General features: G+C 43.6%; 1 protein-coding gene across 6 annotated transcripts in view; it reads right to left on the bottom strand.

Moving 5' to 3' along the window:
- Positions 1-7,859: 7,859 nt before the first annotated feature.
- The window catches only part of FOXJ3 (forkhead box J3), a 125,843-nt gene continuing 108,882 nt past the window's right edge, over positions 7,860-24,820 (bottom strand). For all 6 annotated transcript variants that reach the window (XM_070368262.1, XM_070368264.1, XM_070368267.1 and 3 more), the window contains 5 exons: positions 23,114-23,539; positions 21,779-21,880; positions 21,233-21,424; positions 11,178-11,285; positions 7,860-10,853 (listed from right to left, as the gene is read on the bottom strand). In XM_070368262.1, the coding sequence (XP_070224363.1) occupies positions 10,738-10,853; positions 11,178-11,285; positions 21,233-21,424; positions 21,779-21,880; positions 23,114-23,539 (944 nt within the window). In that variant the 3' untranslated portion in view covers positions 7,860-10,737. The remainder of the gene's footprint in view (positions 10,854-11,177; positions 11,286-21,232; positions 21,425-21,778; positions 21,881-23,113; positions 23,540-24,820) is intronic.

Raw genomic sequence — 24,820 nt, forward strand, 5'->3', positions numbered from 1 at the left:
GGGTTAGAACTGGGGGTGCGGCTAGGATGATGTAGGGACTGTCCCTGACATGGAGGTTGGCTGGAGTGAGGTTCAGGTTCTGTGCTTGGTTAAGGTTGGAGTTGAGTCTGCAGCGGAGATGGAGGAGTGGGTGGGGTCAGGTCTGTGACTGGGGTTGGATGGGGAGCTGGACTGGGATTCAGTTTAGCATCAAGGATGGGGTTGAATAGGCTGCTGTGAGCTGAGGAGCCCTGTCTCTGGTTCCCTTTGGTTCTCAGTCCTTTCCCTCCTGAGGCACCATGGGATTAGGGGTAAAGGGAGGGGGCTTTGGTTCCTGCAGCCTCTTTCTCCCATACGCCCTTAGCCAGGGCTGACCTGGTGCACACCAGGGGTGGGGTGGGTGGGGGTCTAGGTGTGTGGCAGTGACATAGCTCCGCACTGTGGGAAAGAGGAAATGGCTCCCAGGCCTCAGCCCTTTGGGCCTGACCCTACCCAACCCTGCCTCTGACATCTTCCCTGGGAAATGGAAACCAGTACCCTCCCTCTCTCTCCCCGCCAATTCCCTGGCCCAGCCTGGGCCCAGGTGTGGATCCAGGCCCCCTCCCTCCTCTCCTGCATTGAAGCTGCTGGATCTTGGGGCCCCCTTGGAAGCCTGGGGTTCTGGACCACCCCAGGCCCACACCTGAGTCCTGTGGTCTTGGTTCCCCAGCACCCCAACACCCCTCATCATTCCTTACAGGCAAGTGGGTCAGTCTGGGTTGTTTGGGGACGCTCACATCCAAGGCCACCTCTTCTGACAAACTCCTGAACCTCCATAGCCTTCCAGGCCATACCACCTCTATCTGCCTCCCCATGTGAAAACCCATCAGTGGCTGCCCAACACCTTCAGAAGGAAGCCCAGACTCCCTGTCCTGGCATTCAAAGCTCATCATGGTCAGCTCCCTGCTCACCTTTCACCCAGGATCCCAAGTCTCCCTAGGAGTGGCCCAAAAAGAAGGAGCCCAGACCTGGGGCCCTGTAGGTCAGCGGTCCCAACCTTTTTGGCACCAAGGACTGGTTTCATGAAAGACAATTTTTCCATGGACCAGGGTGGGTGGGTGGGGAAAGGCTTAGGGATGATTCAAGTGCTTACGTTTACTGTGTACTTTATTTCTATTATTATTACATCATCTCCACCTCTGATCATCAGGCATTAGATTCCAGAGGTTGGGGATTCCTGATGTTGGTAGAATAGCTCCAGTTTGGGAGCCAGGCAGCCCTGGGGTAGAGTCCCTGCTCATCAGTGAAGAGTGGTGTGCTCTTTCTGAGCCTCAGTGTCTACATCAGAAAAATGGAAACAATGACAACTATATTGTAGATTTTGGATTGCCTGGAAGACTTTCCTCACTGACTTCCAGCCCCAGCAAGCCTGTATTAAGACCATATCTGTCCCCTGGGCTCCACCAGCTTCCTATTCTTTCCCCTGATAAAATCTACCAATCTGTCCCGCCCCCTCTCCTGCAAAGTCCTGAGAGCAGAGCCTATGTCTTGCTCCGCAGCGGCCCCAGTACCCACACAAGGCTGGGTACTTAGTGGCTACCCCTGATCCCACAGGAGACCCGAACCAGTGAGCCAGCGAAGTCGCTCAGTCGTGTCCGACTCTTTGCAACCCCATGGACTGTAGCCCACCAGGCTCCTCCATCCATGGAATTTTCCAGGCAAGAGTACTGGAGTGGTTTGCCATTTCCTTCTCCAGGGGATCTTCCTGACCCAGGGATTGAACCCAGGTCTCCTGCATTACAGGCAGACGCTTTACCGTCTGAGCCACCAGGGCAGCCTGAAGACCAGAGAGGCTGTGGTATTTGAACTAATCACAACAGTAACAGGGAGTGAGGATTGAGCACTCGGTCTGGGTACGTGCTTTACGGGTGTGGAAACCAGACCCCGGCCTGCAGCCCAACCACCCCTTACCCACTCTGGCAGCTGCCGGGATTCCCCGTTATTAGGGTGCCCTCTGGACCCTGTGAGGTTGCCGACTGCCATCGTTTTTGGCCTAGAGGTTGTTGAACTCTTGGGTTGGGGTGACCTCAGCATGGTTCCAGTGTGCCTGTTAAAGTTGGGCGCCCCGAGACCCAGTCCTCCCAGGCCTGGCTCTGCTCCCCTGAGGGCGGGAGGCCTCAGCTGACCCCATGAAGGAAGGCCTGGAGCAGAGCGCAGGTGGGAGGCTGGAGACTCCCATATTGATCTGTGTGGCCAGGAGCAGGGTGCGGCCCACAGTTCACAGGCTCCCCATCCCGCTTGTAAACACGTCCTGGACGTTCTTCCGAGAGCCCAGAACTGCCTGAGGAAGACAGCCGGATGTATGTGAATCTCCGACCAGCTCTGGGAATGCCTGAAGAGTCACTGTAGAGCCCCACTTTATAGGTGTGCACACTGAGGCTCAGAGGCCCGGAGAGGTTAAGACGCCACAACTTTCCCGAGGGCGCGGGCAGAAGCTTCGGGCACAGTTGCCCTGATGGTGCTCGGCATGAGGGCACCTAGCCAACAGAGAGGGAGGCACAGACACGGGCATGGGGCAGGCCGGCTCAGCCTAGAGGAAGGCGCAGCTTTTCAGACTCATTGCCAAGGTGGGCTTGGCAGCAGCTGCGGTCACAAAGCTGTAAATTCCAGAGCAGAGGCCAGTTCTCCCAAGTGCCAAAGAAAAGCTGAAACTTCTGCTTGGTTCGTACCTCCTGCCCTGTCTTCCTGGCCCTCAGACTTCCATCTTCGCAGAAGGAGGAGAAGAAGGGTGAAGCCTCTGAGTCAGACCCTGTTTTACAGCGACATCCATTTCACAGAGAAGGAAAGTGGACAACAGAGTGGGAATGTGAAGCCTATGGGCTCGAGCTGAAGTCCAGGTTGGGGTTCAGGGTGCCCTTCCCTCTCCCAGGTGCTGGGGTGGGCAGAATGTCTCCCGTGATGCTCTGGGGGGGCAGCTGGGGAGTGAACAGAGGGTGTGTCTGGTTGTTTGCTTGGCAGTGTCATCTCACATCCCCGTGGCCTGGTGAGGATGAGGCACCTGGGGAGCTCCATTCACCATCTGCTCCCCACATGGCAGGCCAGCTGCTGCCTCATCCCCCCAGCAACTACCCCCAGTAACCCTGGCCCCCTGTGGGCATTGACCACAGAAGCAACCGCTGCTCCCAAAGGCTGTCAGGGACGGAAGGAGACCCATCTGGAGCTCCTGCCATGGGCCCCAGAGCCCACAGGCTAGAGGGAGGAGACACAGGCACAGTTCCTCTGAGGCTCCTCGGGGAAAAAGGTGCCCCTGAGACCAGGTCTGGGGACACTTACCAGACCAGGTGGTGTTTGAACTGGGCCTTGATCAATGGGAGGATTTGGATGGACAGAGATGGGGGCTGCACAGCAAAGGCTGGCATCAAAAAGCCCAAAGTAGGAGGACGGGCTGAAGCAGAGAGTGTGACACCCTCTGGCTGTGGGTGAGGAGTCCAGAGGAGGCTCTACACATCAAGTGGAGGCGTTTTGCCCTCGACTTGGTGACAGTGGGAAGCCAGGGAGAAGAGGGGAGCTGTGATTTAGAAACACCATCATGGCCCTTGGTGTTGGGAGTGGACCGTCTAGGCATGGCTGCTGCACTGGTCTAGGAAAAAAGGGGTGTGTCCCACCCTCATGGTGCCCCGAGAGAGCCAGGGGTGATTGGAAGGATGGTGTTGCAGGGGAATGATGGGTCTTGACCTGTGGAAGAGAAGCAAGAGAAGGGGGCAAGAAGGGGAGGTAGATGGGCCCTTGGGATCTGCAACATTCCAGGGCCTGGGCTGGCTGCTTCCATCTGACTGCTCATGGATGGTCTCATCAACACTTTAATCCCATTATACAGATGAGAAAACTGAGGCTCAGAGAGGGCAATGTCTTGCCCAGATGGAATTTTATGTTCTTCTGACTGCAGAATCTATGTTGTTTCCATGGTCTCAGGTGTGATTCTGGCCTTTGAGGCCTGCAGGGAACATGCTCAGGCACAGGCCAGCAGCTCACAGTAGACCAGTTTCTGGTCTGACCAGGAAATCTGGGGGCTGGGGGGACAAGGAGGAGGGTAGGAACTGCCCGGGGGCAGGAACGGGTAGTATAGATAGATCTGGGTGCCTGTCCAAAGGGCCACAGCAGGGAGGAGCAGTGACAGGGGCCAGGCCAGGAATATGATGAGAAAGGGGGAAGAATAGATCTGAGGGTCCTAAGCCCAGCTCTATCCCAGGCAAGTTGTCTCCCGGGACGGGGGCCACAGAGGGAGACACGAGTGGCTGATGAGGTTAGGAGCCATCCGGCCCTCCCCTTCCGACAGAATGCTTCCCTCCTGTCTGTGGTTCGTGGTCACACACAGGCACACCAAGGCACACAGTCACAATCATACAGGCAACACACATACCCAGGCACAGACACACAAGCACACACATACAAGGTCTTGCGCACATGTGCGGAAGGCCACACGAGCACAATCAGCACCCGCAGTTACCCTGACTTACGGGACCTGCACACACACGGCCCCCGCCCCCACCCCAGTCACAGCTCACACACTCACGCTCTCGGAGGACCGTTCCCAGGAAGGCCTCTGCCCGTGGACGTCACTCAGGCGTGGGAAGGGTGAGAAGTGTCCTCGGACATCTTTATTGCCGTTGTTGGGACAGGAAGTTGCCTCTCTGACCTTCTGGGGGCTGCGTCCTGAGAGGGGTGGCATTCACCCAGTGACGTCAGCTCAGGCTAGGGTGGGGTGCGTTGGGATGGGTGTGGAGACTGGCCCCAAGGAAGGTCAAGGGCAACCAGGGAGTGTTGAGGAAGAGGTCATAGGCCTTGGTGCCAAGAGCAGACCGGAGTAAGCCAGCTCTGGGTTTCCATCCCCTTGCCAACCTCTCACGACGGTGACCTTGGGCAAATGACTTCACCTCTCTGAATGGCAATGTCCAGCAGTAAAAGGGAGATAAATGACATCAACCTCCAAGGCACTGGGAGTGCTAACTCAGATAACGGCTGTCAAGTGCTGGGCACAGGGCCTGGCAAATAGTGGCAATAATCATAATGTTCGTGATGGCCAAAGGGGTTGATGTGTGAGTGCGGGCGGAGGTGGGGGATGGCTCGGAGGGAGGGGTGGGAGGACAAGGGTGGATGTACAGTGGCAAGGCTTGTGGCTGGCCTGACCATGGCCCTCCCCACACCTGCCCAAATAATGCATCAGCTGAGGTCCCAGAAGAGCAGAGCCTCAGGAAACTCAGCTGCGGTGGATGGCGGGGTGACCTTCCCCACCCTAACCTTGGAGTTGGGGACAGTGGGCACCACTGGGGCTGAGCCAGGGCAGCAGGCTCAGGTGTTGTTGTTGTTGTTCAGTAGCTAAGTTACGTCCAACTCTTTGCAACCCCATGGATTCTAGCACGCCAGGCTTCCTTGTCCTTCACGATCTTGCCCAGAGTTTGCTCAAACTCATGTCCTTTCAGTCAGTGATGCCATCCAACCATCTCATTCTCTGTTGCCCCGTTCTCCTCCTGTCCTCAATCTTTCCAAGCATCAGGCTCTTTTTTAATGAGTCAGCTCTTCACATCAGATGGCTAAAGTATTGGAGCTTCTTCAGCATCAGTCCTTCCAATGAATATTCAGGGTTGATTTCCTTTAGGATTGACTGCTTTGATCTCCTTGCCGTCCATGGGACTCTCAAGAGTCTTCTCCAGCACACTGCTGGAAAGCATCAATTCTTCGGCACTCAGCCTTCTTATAGTCCAACTCTCACATCTGTACATGACTACTGGAAAAGCCATAGCTTTGACTAGATGGACCTTTATTGGCAAAGTGATGTCTCTGCTCAGAGGCTGCTCTAGAGTGGGCCCCACTCCAGACTAGAGGGGGCTCCTTGGCTCCCTCCAGCAAGCTTTCATGATGAAAGAACAGATTCTGAGAGGTGGGCCCTGGGGGTCCCTATCTATCTGGAGGAGCACCCAGCTCTGTGGGGGCTGCAGAGGATAGAACACAGCACTTGTGGTAAAGGAAGCCTTCCAAACAAGTAAAAGCACACAGCTGGTGGCCCTGCGCCCTCTGGCGGCCTCTGCTCCTTACTGCAGCCTCATGGCTTTGTTCTAAGGCTCCCGTTCCTTGCCTGGTATGGACTGACAGAGCAGTGCAGCGGAGTGCAGGCGTTGGGGCTGGACGACCTGGGTTTGAGATATGGGGCTGGACGGCCCAGGGCAGGTGACTTAATCACTTTGCGGCTCAGATTCTTCCTTTGCAGTAGGTTGATAACAAGAGTGTCTACCACACAGCTGAAGGGGAAATCTGATCACCTGTATCAAGTACTTGGAGTACGTAAAGAAACAAGGAATACATGGTGACTGCCCTACTCTTGACTTCTGGGGTCAGCGTTGCTCGGGGACACAGCTTGAGAGCAGGGCCAAAGCAGCCTTGACCTGGGGTTGGACTCTGGCTCTGGTGCAGTCCCTTACCAAATGTGTGGTTGACTAGTTGCTTATCATATGGTGAGAGAGATACCAGGAGGTTAAGTCCAAAATCCTCTGGAAAATCATGCTGGAGATAAACACAGTGTCTCAGTAAGCCCAACATGGCCATTTTTCCCAGTTCTTGCTTACAGTCTGTCTTGGAAGCAGCTGACTTGCATCCAAGGGCAATGTTTTACCCAGTAGAATGACACTCAGTGTTGAGATGCTCAGACAAAAGGGACCCTGAAGTAGACAGCATTGTATGGTTAAGTCAGAAGCAGGGAGAGGTCTTGGGCAGGATCATGGGACTGGTAGGAAGTCCTCCCGCTCCTGAGACAGACCACAGCTTCATGTCTATTTCCCACCAGTGTTGTTGGTCTTCCATCAGTGTCATCGAGCATGCTTCCATCATCAGGTTGGGACACTACCACTCATCCCATAGAATCGCTGGTGCTTGGCTCTTAACTAGCAATCCGCCACTTCTCTAGCTTCAACCCCACCCCTTCTCCATGCTACTCTAGCTTCCCAGCCTGGCTCAGCATAGTGATATAAATGGAAATGCCTTCCCTGTCTATCTAGGATCCTACAAGGACTCAAAATAGCCCATACCCACTCCAAGTTTTCCCTAAGCCAATGCCCCAGCCTCAGTATGACCTAACTGCTGACCCCCAGAATCTTCCTGCCAGGTGGCACCTTCAGAGTAGCTTCCCTGGGCAGTGTCCCCGTGTTGGCATTTGCTCCCTGTCATGGGAAGTCTGCACCCCCTACAGACAGGAACTGTGGGTTTCTCATCTCTGGATTTCGCAGGGGAATGCCTGACACTCTGGGCTCCACAGATATTAAGAAGCTCCACTTTCACCTTTTGGAAGGAGCTCTCTGGGAAGGCAGTGCTGGGGGCAAGACTAGGGTCCGGGGGAATTCCCCTGGAGTAATGTGGATGGTGTTAAGAGAACATGAGGTTGGAGTCAAAAGATCTGGATTCAAACCTTAGCTCTACCTCTTGTCAACAAAGGATCTGGGGATGCCTTCACACCTCTGTGTGAGTTGTTCCCACAGGTAAGATGATGATAACAGGGTCTACTTAGCATAGCACCTGGCACATACTGAGTACTTTTTATGTTCCGGGTACTGTTCTAAATGCCTTAATTAATTTAATCCCTCTACAACTCTAGGAGGCAGGCATTATTCTCACTTTATAGGAACTGTAAATGAGGAAAATGAGGCTGAGAGAAAGGAAATAATTTTCCCAAGTTCACAGAGCAAGTGAGATGGTCAGTAAACAGCAGCAATGACTGTTCTGAGATAGCAATATGTGGGACACGATCTCCGAGACTCCAAGGAAGGACAGACTGCAGGCTTTCTGCTTCTGCACTAGCTCCAGTCTTGTTCCCTCAACTGCAGCAAATGACACAGACCCACTGGTGTTGTAAATAGAGTTAACATAATATATTTATTTTAAGTGCCATTCATGCATATCACTTCTGGCAGCAACAATCCTAATGACACTTGGAATATTTCTTTACAGCACTAAACAGTTACAAAGAATGGGTGCCGTTCATCATAGAGGCAAAATATGAAATCGTGCAATAGCAAAACTGTAGAAACATTAAAACACTGACTGGCCAACAGCAGTACAGAGAGCAGACTGTGTGTGCACAGAAAGCAATGCATTTCATCACATATATACAATATAGATATGTACACGTCACCCTCTGAATGAACAATATCAAAATACTCTATTCCATTTGAAATAATCCCCAGATTGATTCCCTCCCACTTCAAAGGACATCTGAGAGACACGTATTTACAAAAACACACATGAATACATTTACATTTCAAAAACTGCCACAAATGCCAGTCGGATTATTCTCCTGGACAGAGTGCCCCCATTTGATTATATGCATTTGATTCTTTTCCCCAAGTCTTCAGTCAATTTAAGCCCAAGACAGAACTTGCTTTGCATTAACAACTACCCACTAAGACAGCCACTAGAGGGACGCGGTGCACCTCACCAGGTAGCTGTGCTGGCCGGACCTGCCAGGAAGCCCGTCCTGGGCTGCCCAGTCCTGTGCATTAACTAGAGTGGGATGGGTCTGGGTGGAGGCTCTGCCTCCAGGGCCATTCATGCTAAGTTTAAATTCTCACAAAAATCTGGATCACTGCACATCAGTAAATGATTGCTGAATGGGAAATTAGCTTCACACAATTTGTAAAATCTTCATCAGTGGTTTCTATCTGAATCACTCAGTATAAGCTACTGCATTCCAATACTCAAATTGTTTAAAGTGCACATTGCTACCCACACGATTTAAAGATTCAAAACAGCTATTTTGGTATCTAGAGAACAGTGACTTGAGCAGACTAAGAATCACCCTCCCCCCTTTTTTCCAAGCTTTTTCTCTGCAGGCCGCTATCTCATCTTGCCTCTGATCCATCTAAGAGGGGCCTATTGGCTGCCTTTCCAGAATCCCCCGATTTTTACTGATCCAAGGGGCTGGAACTGAATTTCCTTTCCCATGCCAAGCAGGGTCCAAACAACAGGAACATAGAGCCCTTCCTTTCTCCCCACCCTCACCAGCCCTTACCATGGCTGGCTTCCCAGTTATTCATTCAAGGCAACACTCCATTAAAAAAATACCCACAGACGTTCACAAACACTCTCACATACACACAGAGAAATAAAGATGTTTTGCTTAGTCCAAGTAGAGATTACTCAATCACAGAATCAGTAAGGGTAATTAAAGTGACTTAGGCATGGCTGACAGAGACTAGTAATGCTAAAGAGCAACCAGTGAGCAGTTAGTACTCCTTGATTTCATGGAACATTTTATTTCACCATTAGAACTGAAAGAAAAAAAAAATCTGTTTTTGGTCTAAAGAACCAATTCAAAATCTATTCATTGAAAAAAGAAATCTCATTTCTCTCAGTTTCATTATAAAACTAAGACAATCAATCCATGCAAAATAACTGTGATATAAAACAAAAAAAAAACCAAACTAATAAAAAATCCTAAGATGCAGGCTGCATTCAAAGAAAGGAACCAAACGGCATGCATACACAGGCACACAGGACAACAGAAACAGCAGGCCACGCGACAGTTACTGCACTGGAGAGTGAGGCACACAGAACCCACGTGTGGCTCTACGCTCCTCTCAGCGCTCCCTAAATGGAAAGAGAATGGGGGAAAGCTGCTTGATAAGCACTGCCCTGCTGTTCTGTAGCCCAAATGAGCTCAGATTCAAATTCCAGAAAATCTTACTGAGCTAATGTCTCAATCAGCAGAAACGCAAAGATAGAGAATATACTCACAAGGCAGGAATAATGACAAAGAGAAAGACACAATCTCTCTCTGATTGTCTTGTCTGTAAACTCTTATCAAGAAAACTAATTCTGTGCTTGCAGACACTGCATTTCTTCTTAATGAACCCAACAGGAGTTGGGCATTCACAGAAGATAGCAATAAATATTAAAATAACACTTTTGAATAATAAATACGTAAGTGAATGTGGAGACATTGATTTGTTTAAAAAGCCAAGAATGCCCAGATTCTAATCAATCAAACACATTTAGAACTGGCAGACAGTGCAGACTTAGAAAAACAGATGCTGACAAGGTATAACATGAACTCTAGAATCCCCCAGGCATCAAAACACATCCGGTCAGTCCTTCCTGCTACTCGGGAACAACGTGCCCCTTTAGATTGTTTGGAGAGTATCAAACTCTGGGTTCTCTATGACTTACTAAGGAGAACTTAATACTCACATTTCCAAAAAAGATTTTAAATAAGGGGAACTGGGCTTTGAAAAAAATCTATTTCCTTTCAGTTGCCTACATCAGTTAAAAGCATTCTGCATAAAATAGCCTAACAAGGAATAAAAACTCACAGTAACTTTCTTCTCAAGACACAATAATCCAATTAGAAAAAAACTGAAGCCTTTTAGTAATGTTTGTACACATACTTATACATATGCATCTATAAACTGCTTGCAGCAAAACAGGCTCTGTCTGAAAAATCAGTCTGGCACTTGTGGTCAACATCAAACTGACACAATATGCAAAAGCCGTTCAAATCACACAACAGTTAGGAGCTACATAGGGCAGCTGGCAGGGAGACAAACATGTAGTACTCGTCTGGGTCAGATAAAAGCAGTAAGTCATCCAGCTAAAATCTTGATTGTCTTCAAAAAAAATTTTGATAACATTGGTAAAATGATTAGCAACTTTGTTTTCTCCACTGGATTCTCTTAAACCTTTCCCTTCCACTGCACAGAAAGGTGACACTGGGTCTGGAGCCTTGAGAAACAAGCTCTACACAATTGAATCCCAATCAAAGTCATCCTGGATGTCATCTGGAGGCAGAGAGCGCCGCATCTGGAAGGCTTGGGAAGGCATCATGTGCTGCTGGCTCATGGCTCCGTGATGGCCTGGAAGGAACCAACATCAGCAGTGACTCGCGAGAGAAGGAAGGAAGACGAAACAAACACCTACTGAACACTCCTTCATGCCAGGAACTCAACGCACATGCTCTCACTCATCCACCCTCAAGTCTCTACATAAATGATCTCTATAAATGAAAAGTCTCTCTATAAATGATCCTCATTTTATACGTATTCTGCACCCCACCCCTCTCTCTGAAACAGGGAGTTCACTCCCTCCTGAGGTAGCTTCATTCACTGCTGGGAAAGCTAAAAAAGCCCTTCAGTATTAAACTCTGAGCACCAACCCCAACACATCACGCCTCAAATTACCTGCAATCGTTGTTCCTGGAGTGCTGAGTGCCTGTGGGATGTGAGGATAACCAGGGGGCGGCATCACTGAAGGAGGGAGATTTTGCCTGGAGTCTATGTACAGATTTCCTAATCAGATTGAAAAGAACAAAGAAGGAAAACCTATTACCATAAGTAAAACAATCAAGCATAAAAATCTTAATAGAATTGTTACCTAAAACTAAATTAAGCAGGTTAGTGAAGATGAAAACAGAAGGGAGAATGTCTCCTTCTGGATGCTAAAACTCTGCCAGAGGTAATGCTGGATTTTCAGACAGGGTGCCGGGATGGGTGGATACCCTGGTACTAATTCTGGCACTGTCTCTAATTCTCTGGAAGCTTGCAGGCCAATTATGTCTATTGTTGTTACATACCTTATCATAGTTCTTAAGCATTTTCATATCCGTTAGTTCATCTGAGTCTCCCTCTAGGCCCACAATGAAGGCAAGACAGGGATTATCCCATTTTATGGATGAGGCAACTGACGCTCAGAAGGTTGAGCTGACTTGTCCAAAGACACATCAGTTTGACAGAGGCTAGGGCTACAATTCAGCTCTAATTCACAGGTTCTTTCCAGTAACAGCTGTCTCTACTGCCCTGATTTTCTTATCCTGAAAGCAGACCTAAGTGCACACAACCTGATTAACAAAGTGACTGAAGGCACAAAATGATAGGAAAGATTTATTATATGAAGTAAAAGAGCCACCTCCAAAGTGATTAACAATGTATTATTTAGAAGTGTGCAGATGGAAAATATAGATCTTATTTAAATAGCATTTCAGAAGGTTCTTATATTAATATGCTTTCATTGACAGCAGTCATCAAGAATAACAGCTCTTGTTATTCTTGTAAAATGTCAATTACACTGCATCCTAATGCAAAACAGAAAGGGAGGGGAGGATACATCACACAGGCACCCACAATAACTCCTGGGGAAGAACCATGGTAACATCGGTTTTACATTATGAAACATCTGGAATCCTGGAAAGGCTTTTCCCCTAAGGTACGCTGGTGTTTCACACAGACTACACTTGCACTCTAGGAATACCGTAATCAAACTAGGAAACAGTGATCATTTCCCCAGAGAAAACAGAAGGAGAAGAAAAGTCTTCCTTTTGTATTCAAGGTAGGGCACACTATCTTCGGCCACTCCGAGTCTCCACCTGCCACTGGAAAGTCAGACTGTCCAAGCTTGAGACAGTCTCAGAGATAATCTAACCCAGCCCTACTTCTGTTCATGTAGGTGAGGAAGTGAGATGAGAGAAGATGGGAAAGAACCAGGGAGACAACCCAAGACTTCTGACTTCCAGCTACCGCCTCCCAAGATGACATGCTTTTTTATAGAAAAGTTTAAAGTCAGAACTGAGGTCTTTGACCAATCTGCCATACGGAAGACTTCAGAAGAGGAGAAAAGTTATATGAAGTTATAGCTCTAGTATATTTTTGCAGGAGAAAAAGTTCTGCCAAGTGCTGACCAGCCTTCACATTTGTGGCTCATGTTCTTTCTTAAGGTTGAATCAGGCTATGGGGCTTCACTCCTCTGAGTAAAGGAGGAGACAGGTGAGAATTAGAGAAGAATCATGAAAATAAACAAGACGATGGGCATAAACTGACACCCAAATTAAACAAATGGCCTTAACTTTTTGAAACTGTCACATTCTTAACACTTTTATTTTCATGTAGAGATTCTCATTACTTCTCATCTCCCCCCACCTCCATGTTCTCATTACAGACTGAACAATGAGAGTGTAGTTGGACTTTCTAAGCAAGAAATTAACTTATAAAGCAGCTTCTAAAGATTTCTGAGATCCTATAATATTTAGAATGTAGTCATAAGAATTTAAAAATCTACACTGTACTTCACACCTAAAGCTAATATTGCAAATCAACTATATTTCAACAACAAATCTAATCACAAAACGTGTTTTTTGAAAGCAGACTTTTGTTGAATGACCATTCATTCATTTAAGAAGTATTTGTGCTAATAAGAATAAACGAAAAATAAAATTCCCAGCCTTTGTGGAACTTGTTTTCAGATTATTGGGAAGGATGAAGATGGGAGGAAGGGAGGAAAATAAATAGTACATTATATACACTATGGAGAAAAATAAGGCAAGGAGGGGGAAAAGGAGTGCCGAACAGTAGGTGTTATTTAAGTAAGATGATCAGGGAAGTCATCACTTGAATAGGTGCTTTTTTAGGGAAAAACTTGAGTCATGTGTCTATCTGGGGAAGTCACTCAAGACAGAGGAAAGAGCAAGTGTGAAGGCCCTGAGGTAGGTGGTGTGTGTCCAGAGTGTTCAAGTAACAGTAGGGAGGCCAGCAGTGCAGAAGCAGGGGTGTGACAGGAGGGGAAGGGAAAAGAAGACAAGGTCAGAGAGTAATTGGGAACAAATAAAAATCTAAGATCATGGCATCCAGTCCCATCACTTCATGGGAAATAGATGGGGAAACAGTGACAGACTTTATTTTCTTGGGCTCCAAAATCACTGCAGATGGTGACTACAGCCATGAAATTAAAAGACGCTTGCTCTTTGGAAGAAAAGCTATGACCAACCTAGACACATTAAAAAGCACAGACATTACTTTGCCAACAAAGGTCCGTCTAGTCAAAGCTATGGTTTTTCCAGTAGTCATGTACGGATGTGAGAGCTGGACTATAAAGAAAGCTGAGTGCTGAAGAATAGATGCTTTTGAACTGTGGTGTTAGAAAAGACTCTTGAGAGTCCCTTGGGCTGCAAGGAGATCAAACCAATCCATCCTAAAGGAAATCAGTCCTGAATATTCATTGGAAGGACTGATGGTGAAGTTTCAATACTCTGGCCACCTGATGCAAAGAGCCCACTCAAAGACCCTGAGATTTGAAAAGATTGAGGGCAGGAGGAGAAGGGTGTGAAAGAGGATGAGATGGTTGGATGGCATCATTGACTCAATGGACATATGAGTCTGAGCAAACTCTGGGAGACAGTGAAGGACAGAAGTCTGGTGTACCACAGTCCATGGGGTTGCAAAGAGTCAGACACGACTGAGCAACAACAAAAACCAGAACACAACAGATCCAGAACAAATGATCCTTTTGATCAAGGATCAAAAAGAAATGACCACAGAAGTCTAGGAACAAAGGGTTTTAAGAAAATAATCCAGGATCTCAGTCAAGAGAGAATCCATAAGAGATGCCTGGCCCCTCTGACAGGACAATAGTGGATGGGCCTCAAGAAGACCTGAGTAGGCACAGGAAAACAATCAACAGGCTTGAAGAGAGGATAGGACAATGAAAATTACTGAGACAGATTAACAGAAAAAAGACTGAAGAAAAGCAAACAGAGCCTAAGGGACCTGTCAGACACTAGCAAGCAGCCCAATTATGCATTCTGGGAGTTCCAGAAGAAGAGAGAGAAAAGGGGGTAGAAAGACTATCTGAACACATTATAGGTGAAAACCTTCCAAATTTGATGGAAGACAGGAATATAAACATCCAGGAAGTTCAATGAACTCCAAGTGAGATCAAGTCAGAGGAACCCACACCAAGACACATTGTGAGCACATTTTCAAAAGCCAAAGATAAAGAGAGAAATTTTGAAAGCAGCAAGAAAGAAGTGACTTGTCACATACAAGGGATCCTCAATTAAGACAATAAGCATATTCCTCATCAGAAATTTCAGAGGCCAGAAGGTCAATCTATTCAAAGTGCCAAAAGAGACAAAAAAAAAAAAAAAAACTGTCAACAAAGAATCCTACAGCTGGTAAAAGAGTACTTTCAATAGTGAGGCAGAAATTAAGACATTCCCAGATGAGTAAAAGCTAAGGCAGTTTGTTACTGTTAGACCTGTCCTGGAAGATAGTGGTCAAGAGAGTCTTGCAGGAAGAAATCAAAGGACACTAAATAGTAACTTAAAGCCATAAGAAAAAATAAAGATCTCAATAAAGGTAAAATACATGGGCAATTATGGAGACAGCATTATCATAACAATGATTTTTAACTCCACTTTTTGTTCTATATATGATTTAAGATGCTAATATGTTTCTAAAAGCTACTAGTATAAAAGTTCATATTACTGTAACTTTGGCTTGCAGCTTCACATATTTTATACATAATTTAAGAGACTAACACATTTAAAATAATTATCAGTGTATGTTTTGGGCATACAATGTAGGATCATGTAATTCTGAGACACTGACAACCAACAGAGGCAGAGGTGAAGATGAAAAGGAACAGAGTTTTCATATGTTACAGAAGTTACACTGATATAAATTCAAATTAGTGTGTTGTAATTTTAGAATGTTAAACTCAGTTGCCATGGTAACCACAAAGAAACAGCTACAGAATATACACAAAAAGAAATGAGAAAGGAATTTAAACATTTCACTACAAAAAATCAACTAAACACAAAAGACGACAGTAATGCAGGAAATAAGGGACAAAAAAAAGCCACAAGGAATAGCAAAGAAATAGTAAAACATAAAAGTCACTCCTTATCAATAATTCTTTTAAATATAAACAGATCAAACCTCTCAATCAAAAGATGGAGACTGGCAGAATGGATAAGAACACATGATCCAACCATATGCTGACTATAAGAGACTCACTTGAGATCCAAAGACACAAACAGATTGAAAGTGAAAGGATGAAAAGATATTCCATGCAAACAGCAACCAAAGGAGAGCAGAGACTGCTGTACTAATAACGGACAAAAGACTTTAAACCAAAAAAGGTTATAAGAGATATCTTGTAAAGTCTTACTCCCTCTAAAGGATATTATATATCAACAAAAGGTGCAAAATAGCAAGAAGACAGAACAATTATAAACATTTATAATTGTTTATGTACATTTATGCACCTAATAACAGGCTGCAAAAATCATGGAGCACAACAGAATTGAAAGGAGAAATAAACAGCTCTACAATTATAGTTGGAGACTTAAATACCCATTATTTCAATAATAGATAGAACAACCAGACAGAAGATAAGCAAACAGAGGATTTAACACAATAAGCCAACTAGATCTACTAGACATATATAGAACATTCTACCCAATAATAACAGCATAAACATTCTTCTCAAGTGCATCAGTTATTTTCCAGAATAAACCATGTTAGGCTACAAATCAAGTCTCAACAGATTTCTAAAAAATATTTATTTGGCTGAACTAGATGGCACTCAACTCCAGTACTCTTGCCTGGAAAACCCCATGGACGGAGCAGCCTGGTGGGCTGCAGTCCATGGGGTCACTAAGAGTCGGACACGACTGAGCGACTTCACTTTCACTTTTCACTTTCATGCATTGGAGAAGGAAATGGCAACCCACTCCAGTGTTCTTGCCTAGAGAATCCCAGGGATGGCAGAGCCTGGTGGGCTGCCGTCTATGGGGTCGCACAGTCGGAAACGACTGAAGCGACTTAGCAGCAGCAGGTCTTAGCTATTGCATGGAAGATCTTCAGTCCTAGTTGTGGCATATGGGTTCCCTGACCAAGGATTGAACTTGGGCCCCTCTGCATACAGTGCGTGGAGTCTTAGCCACTAGACCACCAGGGAAGTCCCTCAATAGATTTTAAATGATAGATACCATACAAAGTGTCTTCTCTGACCACAGTGGGACAAATTAATCAAAAACAGAAGTAAAACTGGAAAATTATCAATTTGTGGAAATTAAATAACACACTTCACCAATGGATTAAAAAGAAGTCACAAGGAAAGTCAGAATATACTTAAGAGATAATACAAACAAAAACAACATACCAAAACTTACAGGAAACTGCAAAAGCAGTTTTAAGACAGAAATTTATAGCTATAAAGACTTACATTAAAAAACAGACCTACAAAAAGAAGACACCAAACCCAAAGCCAGCAGACAGAAGAAGTAGTACAGGTTAGAGCAGAGATAAATGAGACAGAGAACAGTAAAACATTGCAGAAAAATCTGTTAACACCAGAAGGTGCTTCTTCAGATTAAAAACTAAAAAGCTGACAACGCTTTAACTAAATGGACTAAGAAAGAAAGATCCAAATTATTAACATGAGAACTGAAAATAGTAACATTACTACTGATTCTACGGAAATCAAAAGAATGAGAACTCTTTTAATAACTGCATACCAACAAACAGGACACCCTAGATGAAACAGACAAATTACTAGAAACACAAAATCAACAAAAAGTGAATAATGAAAAAAGAAGAAACCTGAACAGACCTATAATGAGTAAGAAGATTCAATACATAAAAAAAGCAAAACCTGTACAAATAAAATCCCAGGGTCTGATGGCTTCATGGGTGAATTCTACCACATATTTGAAGAAGAACTAAAACCGATAAGTGTAATATAACCACATTAACAGAATGAAGGGGGGAAAGCCCTCACAATCATCTCAACTGATGCAGAAAAAGCATTTGACAAAAGTCAACACCTTTTATGATAAAAGTGTGAAGGTGTTAGTTGCTTAGTTGTGTCTGACTCTTTGAAACCCCATGGGATGTAGTCTGCCAGGCTCCTCTTTGCATGGAATTCTCCAGGCAAGGATACTAGAGTGGGTAGTCATTTCCTTCTCCATGGGATCTTCCCAATCCAGGGATCAAACCCACATCTCCTGCATTGCAGGGAGATTCTTTACTGTCTGAGCCACCAGGGAAGCCCTTTCATGATAAAAACACTCAACAAATCAGGAATAGAAAGAAATCACTTCAACATAATAAAAGCCATGTATGAAAATCCCACAACAAACATATTCAACAGTAGAAGACTGAAAAAGTTTTCTGCTACTATTATTAAGGCCAAAGCAAACATGTCCACTTTCACCACTTCTATTCAACACAGTCCTGGACATCCTAGCCAGAGTAATTAGACAAGGAAGAGAGACAAAGGGCATCCAAACAGAAAAGGAAGAAGTAAATTTATCTCTGTTCACAGATAGAATTTCATGTGTAAAAATCCCTAAAGATTACACACAAAAAAACTGTTATAAGAAATGAATTCAGCAAAATAGCAGGATACAAAGTCAACATGAAAAATTCAACCAGATTCCTATATATGAACAATCTGAAAAGGAAATAACAATAAATCCGATTTTCAGTGACATCAAAAAGAATAAAATACTTAGGAATAAATTAACTTACTTACAGAGATTAAAAACTTGTACAATGAAAACTACAACACACTGATGAAAAAAAATTAAAGATGACATAGACACACACGTCATGTTCATGGACTTCAAGACTTAATATGTTAAAGCAATCTACAGATTCAATGTAATCCATATAAAAAATCTCAATGACCATTGTAGAAATAGAAAATCCCATCCTAAAATTCATATGGAATCTCAAAAGACCTTGAACAGTCAGAACTATCCAGAAGAAGAATAAAGCTGGTAGACTCACACTTCTTTTTCTGTTGTTTTTGAGCTTTTTATTTTGTATTGCAATACAACTGATTAACAATGTTGTGATAGTTTCAGATGAACAGTGAAGGGATTCAGCCACACACATACATGTATCCATTCTCCCCTGAACTCCCCTCCCATCCAGGCTGCCACATAACATTAAGCAGAGTTCCATCACATTTATTTCAAAACTTACTACAAAGATACCATAGTTGGACAATGTACTGGCATAAAGACCAATGGAACAGAATAAAAAATCCAGCAACACATATATATTTAGTTGAATGATTTCTGACAAGGTGTTAAGACCATTCAATAGAGCAAAAGACAGTCTTTTCAACAAATGGTAACAGGAAAACTGTATACACACATACAAAAGAATGAAATTGGGCTGTTATATTAACCATATACAAAATTCACTCAAAATGGTTAGACTTATATGTGAGACCTAAAACTTTAAAACTCTTTTAATAGAGCTTCATGACATTGAATTTGACAATGATTTCTTGGATATTATACTGAAGGTATACAGAACAAAAGAAAAAACCCACTAACAACACAGTAAAAAAGAAAACAAAAGAATGGGAGAAAATATATGTAAATCTTATAATTCATAAGGAGTTAATATCCACAAATACAGAGAATTCCTAAAACTCAGCAACAAAAAAACAAACCTGATCAAAAAATGGGCAAAGAACATTTCCCAAAGAAGATAAAAAAATGGCCAATAAGATGAAAAGATGCTCAACATCATTAATCATACAAATCAAAACTATAATGAGACTCCACCACACACCCACTGAAATAGCTACTATTAAAAAAAAAGAGAAAATAACAAATGTTGGCAAGGATGTAGACGAACTAGAGCCCTTACTGACTGTTAGTGGGAATGTAAAATGGTACAGTTGCTATGAAAAACAGGATGATGGTTTCTCAGAAAATGAAACATAAGAATTAGCACAGGATCCAACATTTCCACTTCTGAGTATATACCCAAAATAACAGAAAGCAGGGCCTAGAAAATATTTGTACTTTCATGTTCACACAACACTATTTACAATAGCTAAAACATGGAAGCAACCCAAGTGTTTATTAACAGATGAACAGATAAATGTGATGTGTATAGATACATAAAATGACCATATGACCTAGCAATCACACTCATAGGCATACACCCTGAAGAAGCCAAAACTGAAAAAGACACATGTACCCCAGTGTTCACTGCAGCACTATTTACAATAGCTAGAACATGGAAGCAACCTAGATGTCCACTGACAGATGAATGGATAAAGGAGCTGTGGTACACATACACAATGTAACACTGCTGCTGCTGCTGCTAAGTGGCTTCAGTAGACTTAATTACTGAATAATGTAACATTACTCAGCCATAAAAAGGAACACATTTGAGTCAGTTCTAATGAGGTAGATGAACCTGGAACCTATTATACAGAGTGAAGTAAGTCAGAAAGAGAAAGGTAAGTATCATATACTAACGCAAATATATGGAATCTAGAAAAATGGTACCGAAGACTTTATTTACAGGGCAACAATGGAGAAACAGACATAGAGAACAACAGACTTTTGTACATGGGGAGAGGGAAGGAGAAGGTGAGATGTATGGAGAGAGTAACACGGAAACTTACATTATCATATGTAAAATAGACAGCCAATGGGAATTTGCTTATGTCTTAGGAAACTCAAACAGGCGCTCTGTATCAACCTAGAGGAGTGGGATGGGGAGGGAGATGGGAGGGAGGTTCAAGAGGGAGGGGATATATGTATGCCTATGGCTGATTCATGTTGAGGTTCGACAGAAAACAACAAAATTCTGTACAGCAATTCCCTTCAATTAAAAAATAAACTGAAAAAAAAAAAAAAAGACACAGAAATGAAGATTCACAAAAAAGACTAGGGTTCTAGAGAATATGGAAAGATCAAGTATGTGAAATAAGCTAGGATAACAACTGAATGAAGCAACTCAGGATAGAAAGAGAGGGCTTTTCAGCATCAAGTTTTAAAACAAGACAACAAACAGGAAAGAAGTCAACTTGGAGATAAAAGACATCAAGAAATTAAGATGAAGAGAGAAAGAACCTGGATACAAAGAACAGAATATAAATTTGAGAAAAGTGTAAGCACCGCAATTTCACAGAATAAATGAGATTGGCCATAAGGGGAAAGAATAAAAGAAGAAAGTGAGATGAAAAATGCAGAGCACAAATTTTGAGTTCAGAGTAAAACTTAAATGAGACTTCCATTATGTATATACTATTTAAATAAATTAACTTTAATTTTAACATTCTTAGAAGATATAAAAGATGTGTTGATTTTCATTGCAAGTCTCTACAAATTTAAATTGATAACACCTTAAAACTATGTTCTTAGTACAATTAAAATGTACATATCCTTAAGACATTTTCTCGATTGGTAACTTGAAAGGTTAAAGACCACAAACAATAAAATAATCAAGTAAATCACGAGATAAAAACATAGTTTCTTTTATCTTACTTTTTCTAAGATATACCTTAAATTACTTGACTTCATTTCTTAGAAATAAAAAGATATAAATGGATCACTTCTATCATTAACAACATATCAAGTTTCCCTAAATAGTTACTAAATATGAATGAGAAAAAGAGAAAATCAAGAAGAAAATTAAAGCCATACCTGTTCCAATGTGCTGGGAAGGTTTTGTTGGATGCATGGCACCATGACAGACATTCTGCTGAACATTACTCTGTGAGTGGATAAGGCCAGTTTGTGTAAAGAACTGATTAAGAGAAGAACAGAGATCAGCAAATTGAACCTGATCTAAAGACCAGTTCTTGAGATCTGCCTGTCTCATACTCTCCATCAAACCTATGAGGAAAACATTAAAAATACTGTTAGCATGGTCCTGCAAACATTGCAAAAAAACCAGCAATTTTTTTCCAGCCCTCAAAACTTCCACTGGTAATCTTTTGCTTATGACATTTTCTAAATTATTCAAAGACTGATTCTTATTTCCCTCAGATCTCTTGTCTGTGACCATCTACTACATCAACTGGCCAGAAGACTTAATTAAGAATTTTACAAATTGTTGTTTTTAAGCATACTACCAACTGTAAAAGAAACACTACATAAGGAGACGCTTACTTCAAAGAAACTTACAGTGTACTCAAAAACACACGATCATGTGTATTTGGTTATAAGGAAGAAGGAATCAATACTCACCTTGGAACTGTGAGAGGTCTACATCTGACCAATTAACACTGCTGGCAATTCGACAGCTTTCCTTGAGCATATCAAGTGTTGCATACCAATCACTTGAAACACCTATAAAAATAATACTGACAATATTATAAATCTTGGACAGCGAAAGTTTGAGCTAGCCTTATTCCTGGTATTGGATGATCCCAATCCAGTTTTACAAATGGATTCAAACCCACTATATCTTGTGTTGGGCAATCTGTTCTGTGAGACAGGAAGGAAAGGTATTATTTCTTTGCACTTTACAAATAAATGAAATTGAACCTAGAGGTGACATAACTTAACAAGGCCACTGTGATGTATCTAAGAATTGAACCCAGTTGTATTCTGCAAAATTCCAAGAGGCCCCATTCACCTTGCAGAAGTCCATAGCACCCTTTGGAGTTCTGCAATGCAGAGACTGCCTGGTCTGTGAGCTATGTCAGTTAAACATCTCACCAGAAACCATCAAGACCTATCTTATGAGCAGCAGACTTAAAAAAAAAAAAAATTCAGGGTATGAATCTATCATTCTAAAGGAAACACTTGGCAGGAATATGCGAAGAAAGAAAAAGTAGGAACATTCACCAAATACATAAACACAAAGTACTAGACCTCCCTGGTGGCTCAGGCAGTCAAGAATCTGCCTGGAATCCAAGAGACCAGGATTGGATCCCTGGGTTGGGAACATCCCCTGGAGAAGGGAATGGCTACTCACTCCAGTATTCTTGCCTGGAGAATTCCACAGACAGAGGAACCTGGCAGGCTATGGTCCACAGCATCGCTCAGTTGGACATGACTGAGTGACTAAGCACACATGCCAGACTAGGCATTTTATATCTGTATTCCCAATGTGATCCTCATAACAGCACTGTATACCGGGGCTGTTTTATTTTTATAGATAAAAAAATAACAAGACTAAAAGAGCTACTGCACCAAAGATCTAAGAGTCATAATGAGGATTGAAATGCAGGTCTTTCAGACACAAATCTATACTCTTTATTCTATACCACAATGAATCACAATAGATTGCAGACAGACTGTGCATTACATTCTTCTTTAAAATGCTCATTTTCCAGAAGGACAAGAGTTAAAAACCAAAACCTGCAAGGGTTGCTGAGTTTGCTTATGTTATACTAATAAACTGTAATCAAGACAATAATCCAGTTTAATCTATGGATTAAACGATTTACAACTACAGGACCACAGCAAGGAAACATAAAAGAAGACAGATGAGTACAGACAGAAAATATATACAAGCCCCAGATAAAAGATTGGAATTCACAGCCAAACACAACAAGTCAGAAGACAAAAACTTACCAGAATTACAGGATACCTGTTGTGGGGGTGGAGGCGCCTGATGTGTCAATGTCTGATGCGTCTGATGCTGGTGGTTCGGATGGTGCTGTATGTGTTGGTGTGGAGAGGGGTGTTGGGGGTGAGGTGACTGGAGCTGGTTGTGTTGCTGTGGGTGTGGTGCTGGGTGCTGGGGACGCTGTGGATGCTGCGGTAAACCATGCGGTCGATGGGACGGATGTGGAGACGGCTGTGTGTGCATCTGGGGATGTGACAGTGAGACCTGTGCAACCGAATTACTGCCCGTGGTGTTGAGGCCACTGCCGTGACTGTTGGTCAGGCTGCTTTGGTTGCTGTGTGGGTGAGAGCTCACTGTACTGCTGGGAGAGTGCTGATACGAACAAGAAGTGTGGGACTGCTGGGAAGATTCGGAAGGGATGTTCATCAAACCTGAGAACAGAGAAAGCAAGATCAGTGATGGTCAGATTTCAGTTGTATTTTATGACAGACATTTGCAAAATTATTTACAGAGCAAAAGTATATGCTGTCAGGAAGCAATTCTGGTTCAGTTGAACAAATGCTGATGTAATATCCACCATACCCTGGGCTCTGGGGTTACCGAGAAGAAACATCATTCTCTGTCCTCAATAGTTCATGGTCAAGGGGAAGAGACAAACACTTGAGGAGATTTTGTCAACATTATAAGTACTAAAGCAAAAGTAATCAGAGGGAATACAGAATCTCTTCTTCCCTGTTCTACCTAGTAAGGGGCATCGAAATACAAAGAAGCCCTCCTTGAAAAGGCAGTATCTGGGTTGTCTTGAAAGATGTGCTGTGCTGTCCTTAGTCACTAGTCATGTCCGACTCTTTACAACCCCATGGACTGCAGCCCTCTAGGCTGCTCTGTCCATGGGGATTCTCCAGGCAAGAATATTGGAGTGGGTTGCCATGCCCTCCTCCAGAGGATCTTCCTAACCCAGGGATCCAGGTCTCCAGCACTGCAGGCGGATTCTTTACTGACTGAACCACCAAGGAAGCCCCTTGGAAGATGACTAAATGTTAAGGGAAAAGAGGAAGAGGTATTGAGTCACATTCAAGATGGCTCTCTACAGGTCTGAAGACCTTCGGCAAAAGAGGAGAGTAGAAATAAAGCTCACTGATTTCTGATCTCTTTCTCTGACTACTCCAAAAACTTTAAGTCCAATATGGCAGTTTAAGGGTTAAGATTACATATTTCTTAATGCCAGAAAAGAATAATTAAAATCTCTGCACTACAATTTATACACTTGTAACTCTGGAGCATTATTAACCTCGTCAAGCCACAATCACCTCAATTATAAATAGGATGACAATGGTACGTGCTTCGTAAGAGTTGTTGCTAGGATTACAAGCCACTAAACTGTGTCTGTCTCAAGAATGTTCCATAAAAGTAATGAAACAGAGCAGTAGAGATGGCTGGTTGTTTGTTCGTTTGTTTTGCTTAGTCGTAAGGATTCTAGCCATCTTGGGCTCAAACATGAGAAACTTACCACTGATATTTCAAAGCCAGTATTTTTGTACTGAGATCAGCAAAGCTGGATCTGCTTAGCAAAGTCTTACATGGGTTTTTTTATTTTGGTACTTATATAGGAAAAAAATTTTAATATAAAATTTGAGAAAACACGTGACTCTTACTTTAACCAGAAAACTAACTTCCTATACAAACTACGGATACTCACCAATATATGTAAT

This window comes from Bos mutus, chromosome 3 (assembly GCF_027580195.1).
Source record: "Bos mutus isolate GX-2022 chromosome 3, NWIPB_WYAK_1.1, whole genome shotgun sequence".
NCBI classification, from domain to species: Eukaryota; Metazoa; Chordata; class Mammalia; order Artiodactyla; family Bovidae; genus Bos; species Bos mutus.